Source organism: Fukomys damarensis, unplaced genomic scaffold (assembly GCF_012274545.1).
Source record: "Fukomys damarensis isolate Sample0158 unplaced genomic scaffold, DMR_v1.0_HiC HiC_scaffold_12, whole genome shotgun sequence".
Lineage (NCBI taxonomy): Eukaryota > Metazoa > Chordata > Mammalia > Rodentia > Bathyergidae > Fukomys > Fukomys damarensis.
This window is the reverse complement of record NW_022900924.1, coordinates 26,184,685-26,193,448: the sequence shown is the minus strand read 5'-3', so window position 1 is coordinate 26,193,448 and position 8,764 is coordinate 26,184,685. Positions and strand designations below refer to the sequence as shown.

Here is an 8,764-nt window from a genome sequence, read left to right as displayed (position 1 = left end):
TTTTTTTTTTTTTTTTGGCTATTTTTCCCAAATTGTGAAATAAAGAGAAATAGTACTATTAACTTAACACATGTTATAATGAATAAGTTATCCACATAAGTTCCTCAAAACAGAGACTTGAATATACAAAGAAATCAGTAAAAGTAAATAATGAAGATTATCTGAACTTTATCCACTGCACAGATCTTGAGATACAGTTCAGAGCTTACCGTGGTCCCCTAACATGCAGCAGGCCTTTTGCTCAGTCTAGAGCACTGCCAACAGAAAAAGACAAATGCAAAAACTATGTATCATGAAGTACCAGCAAGGCCATAATTTGTGTAAAACACGTTGAAAGATTTCAAATTACCTAAATTGTTGCAAACCATCACACACAGAAACCAGTACTTTCACCTCTATCTGGCTAAAATTTAGGGTGGAAATGTCAAGAGTGATGAATATATAGGGCTTCCTGGATGCTACTGCATAGATGATGAAGTGTTGGGGAAAAGCAGAGGATGCACCCAGGCAGGTTGAAAAATAGCGAGTAGAGAGGGACCTGATCTAGAGTTTTATGATGATTAAGAAAAAAGGGTGAATAAGGAGTGACTCATATGTTTAAATTTCGTGGTTTGACGTTCCTATCAATGCCCAAGTGGAAATAGGGAAGGGTACTTGTGATATATGGGGAAAGCCTGAAATTGGGATCGAGGGGGATTAAAAACTGTAAACATTCAAATATCAAAAGTATAGTCAGGCCGGGTACTGTGGCACATGTTAGCTTCTTGGGAGGCTAAGAGAAGAGACAGTTGAAGTTGGGCATCTTAATAAGATTCTGACTCAAAATAAAAATTATGTAGAGCTGTGGACAATCGCTAGTACCAGAATCAATAAATGAGTAAATAAATACAAACCAAACAAGAGGATTACAATGAATTTAAGACTTTTCGTAAATACGCCATCATTACTAAATTTAGACTGCATGTAATTTTATGATAATAAATGTAACAATGTTACCTTATGCTATCCACTGGTTATATGTAAATATATAGCATCCACAGGATATTACTTCAAAAATAACAATAATAAATCCTATGTCACATTTACCATGTACCTTGTTTGTCTCAGACAATGTGTTCCTAAGAAATTCAACAGATATTTATAACTGAGAAGCCAAGTTTCAGAAAAATGAAGATATTTGTCTGATATTAATAGTACCTAACAATAGTAAATGATCAGAAAAGTATGGAACAAGGTAATTATATTCAAAAGGCTATGAACTTACTATGATAAATTGCTTTTTTGGTAAACATGCTCCATTATGAAATTGTAATACACTAAAAATAATATTTTAGAATTAACAGAGAGAAAGCGACTAGGTTTAATAAAACAACAAATATAAAACATATTTGAATTTGAATTAAAGTACTAATGAACTAAATAATAATTAGTGATCTCTTGGTCATATTAGAGAATTTGCATTTTAATTCTTAGCTGTTGAGTTATAAATGGATTTTATCCCAGAGAAAAATTGATGGACAAATGATGCAAATGTTCAACAAAAAATCACCTTGATTAAATTTTTCAAGTTTAAATATTCCTCCTTAAATAATTTCAACTGCATATCAATTCTCCTAAAGGTTAATTTCTTAACTATTTAATATAAAAACAGACTCATTTATTTAATATAAAAACAGACATTTTAAAGATTATTATATATTTTCCTTGAACAGAAGTTACTTTATGCCAAGATGTAGTTTACAGCAGGTAGGTAAGGAAGTCTAAGGACATCTAAAGTAATATTTTCAGGTAAGGAAGTCTAAAGTAATATTCCTCAAATACGAAGCCATTCAAATGTATCCTATTTAAAATTAAAAGTTATTTTATTATAGGAAAAAGTTATATCTCCTAAATTGTCAAAATTCCTCTTCTAAGATTGGTTAAAATATTATGGTGGCAATGACATGCAACTTATAGTAATGAAACTGCATGAAAGGGATCTCTGAATTCAGCCATCACACAGTGGAATTCATCACTTTTGATAGGATTGTAGGACCAATATCTAAAGCAATTTCACACTATGATGCACAGTTTCTTATGGAGTTTGTAAATTGCTTATAAGACAGTATAATGGAGGAGGAACATAAGGAGATAAATCACTTATAAAGTCTGAGAAAATGTTTTAGTCAATGCTAAACAACATACACGATTATTGTTTAGATCTGAAAAATGAAGTAACTTCGATTTTGTGCTCAATTTATGACATGAATTCTGAGCAATATACTTTTGTGACATCAGTGTTGATTATACTTTTTTGTGTTCAGAAATTGCAAATATAATCCTTTAAGAATCTATAATTTCTTTCATGGAGGGTATAATTTAAGCAACATTTCATAATTTTAAAATGTCTAAAATTATATTGCCATATCCTCATGATTTATCCTTAAATGATTATTACTGTCTGCTTCAATTTTTATTAACATTTTAAACAAATGAGTAAACACTACAAGGTAAATTATTATGTGTATTATACTAATGAATTATTTTTCATATACATATAACCAGTTGTGATATACTCTCTTTTACTTTGTTGTTGTTGTTGTTCCAGGGACCAAACTCAGGACCTTGCACTTGCAAGGCAGGTGGCAGGACCACTGAACTAAATTCTTGGCCCTGTGACATACTCTCAAAATACTGTTTTATATACAATGTAAGAAATTAATACTATGATCCTACCTCACAGCAAGTTCAGAATGCATGGCCAATAAAAAATTTCTATTTTTGTTGTGCTACAACTGAACTTGATATTATTTTTAAAATATAAAACAAAGACCTACATACATTTAATATTTGCATATCCTGAAATTTCATTCTATTTGATAAATTCTTTTTATTTTTTTTTTTTTGAGACAGGGTCTCACTATGTAGTTGAGACTGAGCTGGAACTCACTATGTAGCCCAGGCTGGTCTCAAACTCACAGTGATCTTTCTATCTCAGCCTCCCAAGTACTGAGATTACAGGTGTGTGCCACCATCCCTGGCTGATATATTCTAATTTAATTATAATTTCAGAAAATATTTTGTGGATAAATACTACAAATAATAATAAAATATTAAGTAAGCATGAATGTCTAAGAATATAATTCATTTTCTGCTTTAATAATATAAATTAATAAGGTAAATTTTTTGTTAAAGAGAAATTTCCACTAAAAAAGGTATTTCTTATAAATAAATAGAGATATATTTTCATTTACTTGATACTAATACCATTAAATTTATTAGAAAAGATAGTTATAAGATAGCAATGTCAATTATATTTATTAATTTAATCTAGGAATTTTAAAGATTTTACATAAGATATTTGATTCATCACATATTTGACATAATAGTCTTTGGATTAAACAATAAATTCAAATATATTGAGAGACTTAGGAAATAAAATAATTTCTAAAATTACTTATTTTTCCAGAAAGTTATCTTCAGTATCTCCAGTAAATAATACACATGACTGTCATAATTTTTTACTGAAGTAAAATGTACAGAAGTGCATCCACTCTTCAAATTCTAAAATCCAGGTCTACATACAAATATAATCACACTGATTTATATTTTCAACTGTAACTATTTTTCCTTCAATTATTTCCTTTGTATGTTAAGCAAAATAGGAAGTCATGCATTTGTGCAAATTAAATACAAGAACACAGCATGGCTTCAAAGTAATCAGTTACTTGTACATTGAAATGTAAGAGCACATGTCAGTGGTCCTTCTGCTTCAGTCATTGCTCTTAGTTCAAGTGAACAGGCAGTACAAGTACAGGAGCAAAAAGCCAAACTGCCTGTGCCTCCAATAAGAAGAAAAACTTAGCATGCTAAGTTGTTTTACAACGTAGTTTGTAGAGATTTGGGAAAAGACAATGAACATTAATATAATTCAAGACACAAAATCTCTGTTGTTTACATTAGCTTTTAGATCTGTTACAGAAACCTATCTGATTTAGAGGAATAACAAGAAAGACAAAACTGGCTCTTCTTAGCATACTTACAATTGAAAACCACCCAATTATCAGATGTTATTCTTTTAATAAATACAGTTAGAAAGTTTGTTAAAACAGTAAAGTATACTTGTCGGTGGGGTTGTGAAGAGAAAGGGACCTTTCTCCACTGTTGGTGGGAGTGCAGACTGATACAACCATTATGGAAATCAATACCTCAGACAACTAGGATTAGAAGTCCCATTTGACCTAGCTATTCCCACAATGGGTAACATCCTTAAAGAATTAAAAGAATCATACTACAGTGATGTAAGCACACCCATGTTTATAGCAGCACAGTTTGTAATAGCTAAAACTTGGAAAGAGCCCAGTTACCCAACAGTTGGAAACTGGATAAAAGTTTTTTTTTTCCTTGTATAAAATAGAATACTATTCAGTCATAAAGAATGAGAAACTAGAGACATTTATAGATAAGTGGATACATATTGAGGCCATATTCTTAAGTAAAATTAATATGATACACATGTGTAAATACCAAATAGTTTCTCTGGTATGAAAAACTAAAATTTTAAATAAGGATCAGAATGTATAATTGATGTTGTGCAATAGGAAGAAAAGTTCTAAAGGAGTAGGGGAAGTGCTAGGGGTAGGGGAAAGGTAAGAAAGGAAAAGAAAAAATGTGAGAAAAACAAAAATATTGGAAACAAAGTCTTTGTAAGTAGGGAAGGGTGGAGAGGGCAAAGGGAGGGCAGGGGTATGGGGAAAAATAAGAAACAAGATACATCATGTAAAGGTACAAGATCCCAATGATGACTGTAACTGTACTGTACACCTAAAAAGTACCAATAAACTCAATGAAAGGAAAAAACAAGATATATCATGTTAAAGGTACAAGATTCCAATGATGAATGTAAGTGTATTGTATACCTGAAATATACCAGTAAACTTAAATAAGAAAACAGTAAAGTATAACCTTTGCTTGCAAATATCACAAAACAATTTAACCCAAATTAATGCCATCATTAAGAAAAAAAAGTAATGATATGTACACGTATGGAAATCTATGTAGCTGATACTGTGAAATTAAGATGTTTCACAGAAGATCTATAGTTTAGCAATCATTCTGAGCTAAAAACTAACACATACATTACCCTGAAAATTGTATCAACAATTACAAATTTTATTTACATTCTGAGCAACTGTGTTTGCCAATTACAAATCCATAGGGTTACTTGTTGGTAGGATTTGAAGCTTTCCCATAGGGATTTTCAGAGAATCTTTGTACCATGCCCTTTTTCTTTCTGATGGCTTCCTGAGCAGCTGGTTTTTCATTCCAGGAGAAAGACAAATATTGTTCTTTGAAACTGATCTAAATGAAACATGATTGGTCAGATCAGGTCATCCAAAGATGCCTATACCTCCTTAAGAACGATTTACAAGTATACTCAATGTTTGATTTTGAAATTGTATCTTTTGAATTTTCATGCAATGCAGACTTCTGTTCCTTAGGACCTGATTTGGTAAATCAAATGGAGAACTCTTTTGGTATACTTTCTATATGCAAGAAGGACACTGTGACAATTCACTGATTTAACCAAAGGAGAAGCACCATCACCAAGATATGTCAACGTCTTCCTTAGAGGTTGTCTGCTATATTCCAATGAAGAATTAATTCTTCCACTGACAACAGTAGTATGCTAAAACTTAAGGGATTGTTTTGCTTTTGTTCTATTTGACTCAATTTAATGAAAGTTTGTTAAACCATTGTGTGTGATCTGAAGACTTTCTCTGTTCTGTCCTGTGTGCAATTTCAGGAACCACTTTATTGCATGTTTCCATCATTGTAGAAGAGTTTAGCAATTCTCATAGGACTATAGGTTTGCTATATTACATGTACTCTGCTGAGAAGAAGCAAATTTATCCTTCACAATAGGAAGGACATATTTCACTAAGTTTTATTCAAAACATTTTCATCTTCCTTTGACTAAGTATTGAGTTTATCCCTTAAGGACTCGTTACCTAAATTTTTCATAAATGGGGAATTCTTTCTGGTCTAAACTATCTTTGTAAATTTGAGTGAATGTCTTTTCCAAGTTCCACCTTCATCTGAGTTGAGTTAACAGCATAGGTTTCATGATTTTCCTTTGATTCTCTTCATCGTAAAATCATCAGCTGCAAATGTTCTCCTGAGCTACAATCTACATAATATGTTTTCTTTAATTTTCTTTCCCCACATTAGTTATGTATGAATGCTTATGACTTATCAATGCATAAAGATTATTCCCCAACTCAGAAAATGCTTTCTGAATCTTTGTCAATGTCTCTGAGGTTGTTGTTTTCTTTCCTACTAAGGAAACTTCCCATTATTTTGCTATTAGTTTTGCTGTGGAAATGGACAGAGTGAATTCACGTGATGCACTGTGTGACTCTTCAACTGTAATTTTAGGCTCCAAAGAAACATTTTGCACCTCAAGGTTTCCCATTAATGGAACAGCTTTGTTTGGATGAATTTTTATTACAAAAAATTTGAATTGCTAAGTTCTGTCCAAGGCATCCAGTAACTTGTTTCACCTCATTGCTCTGCAGTAAGCTTTCCTTAGACTTAATTGATTTTTACTGAAATTTTTTTGGTAATCTTTCATCAACATCTGGGCTAAAAAGCATGAATTTTAGAGTCAATCTTATGCTTAGCTTTTTCATTTACAAGTTCCCTATCAACATTTTCATACCTGTTCGCTGCAGAACAACCATTTGCATTTCAGACTAAATTTCAAACTAAGAAACCAGACTAAATTTCAAACTAAGAAATCTTTGAACCTTTCTTTATGACTGATATTAGAAGAGCAGCATCCTACTTTTTCTGATTCTATCCTGGCAGCTTTTTCTCTTCAATACTTTTGTTCCCTCTTAGCACACCCTCCCTGATCAGGTGGTTTCCATGGATGGCTATAGGAAAGAATAACTCTGAGATAATCTTTGTGGGATTGTATCACAATGAACTGATTCCATTGTGGTCCTGCTTCTGAAGAGATAATGTGGCAAAAGAGGAAAGATTGATTTCTTTTTCTTACTTGCGAGACCATGAGAAGAATCTACTGGCAGTTTAGGCTTAGTAAATGGTATAAGAAACACTGGGGATACAGATAGCTAGGCAGTACCATTGAAGGGTTTTGCATTCACTTCTTTCCAAGCTTTCCAATGATGGACTAGCAGAGAGACCATCAATATCTAACATAGTTGAAATCTTTACAGCATAAAATCGAGTGCACACTCAATGTCTGAGGTATAATGTTTAAGCCTGTACTACTGCACTTGTAATGATAGCTTTATTTCTATGTTAGCAAACATGTTTTCATGTCCTTTATTTGTCTGAAGATTTTGGCAGATTTGCTCCTATCTGTCTTATTCTCACAGGACCTAAGAGAAACAATCCTGAGAAAGTTACAGAAATATCTTAATATATCAACTGTACAATCAGCCATAAGACTAAAAAGGAACAAGGCAATTGTATTCTTCTCTTCTGATCCTAACAGTGGAGCTTTGAAAAATGCTTCGTACAAGTCAGCTGAGGGAATGGGTGCTACAGATTCCCTGAAGAACTACTTAGTTCCTGCAATGTCAAAAGGAAATGCAAAAATCAGGTCATGTTCACAGAAATCCAGTTTATTCTTTAGTGCCTTTAGATGAAATTCAAACTCTAATTTCCTAAACAGCCCTTTGATATGAATGTGCTCTTCTGAAGATATGCAAACATCCACAAGAAAGCTTTTAATGTGTCCATAGTCTGGTAAAAGGAAATGGGGCAATGATTAGAAGCTACTGGTCACTCTATCACTCCTACTGCAATCACATTGCCCAGGGCCACTCATGACTTCAATTCCACAGACAATTTAAAGCTGCTTCAACAACATCCATGTCACCAATTGTTGATCACTTTGTTCCCCCACCAGAACATGATCCTAAGTCTTGTTAGCCATTAAGTATCCCAAGTTCCAAACTCCTTCAGGTTAGAGTTCCGCTCCTGTGCCCTTTCTCCAGGCCTGGCAACCTTCTAATTCACTTCAATGGTTTTACCATCCTCTAGAGTCACTCACAGACCCTCTTCTTTTGCTGCTTTGATCCAGCCATACCCCACTCTTTCACTTACATCAACTTTTTCTCTGCTCATCTAATCCTTTCAGAAACTTACACAAGCCTCCTTTATTTCTCCCTGTTGCTTTTGGTTCCTCGCACCAAGTCTATTGCCTGCCGCTCAGCACTTTTAGCTACTTCCAAAGATCCCTTTCCTTTGAAAACACATTGCTTTCTTCATCTCTCTAAAATAAAAAGAACTCTTTCTTTTCCCCTCCAACTCTGGCAGGTGCACCTGGGCCTAAGGCCCTCAGCCCCTGAGCTCCCCACTCAGCCTGGCCACAGGACCAGTCAGATGCCCTGGTGCCAGTCCAGGCTCTTGTCCCCACATCAACCAGCTCCATGGGCTTCTCCTTATCACCTGACTGTAGATTCAGTAGATCTCCTCGTGGTTTTATACTGCCTGCTCTGCAAACGCCTGTCAAATGTAGCTGTCCTTTAAGTACTTTTGGGGGGGTTACTGGGGATTGAACTTGGCACATTGTGCTTTCAAGACAAGTGATGGAACCACTAAGATAAATCCCCAGCCCCCTTAAGTACTTTTTAAGAAGTGATGACCTGAATCTAAACAATAAAATGATATCATTAACCACAGAACAATGAGCCAAATTTAGCTTGTAAGGTATTTATTTTGATTCACTTAGTTAAATAATTCTCATTTT

General features: G+C 33.6%; 1 protein-coding gene across 1 annotated transcript; it reads right to left on the bottom strand.

The window, feature by feature from the left end:
• Positions 1-7,118: 7,118 nt before the first annotated feature.
• Arhgap11b (Rho GTPase activating protein 11B) lies at positions 7,119-7,777 on the bottom strand (the record flags this gene model as incomplete). Its single annotated transcript, XM_033762690.1, is given in 2 exon segments — positions 7,119-7,342; positions 7,345-7,777. Coding segments are annotated over 2 exon segments (657 nt in total), but the record flags the coding sequence as incomplete, so codon positions are not given.
• Between the last annotated feature and the right edge of the window lie 987 nt (positions 7,778-8,764).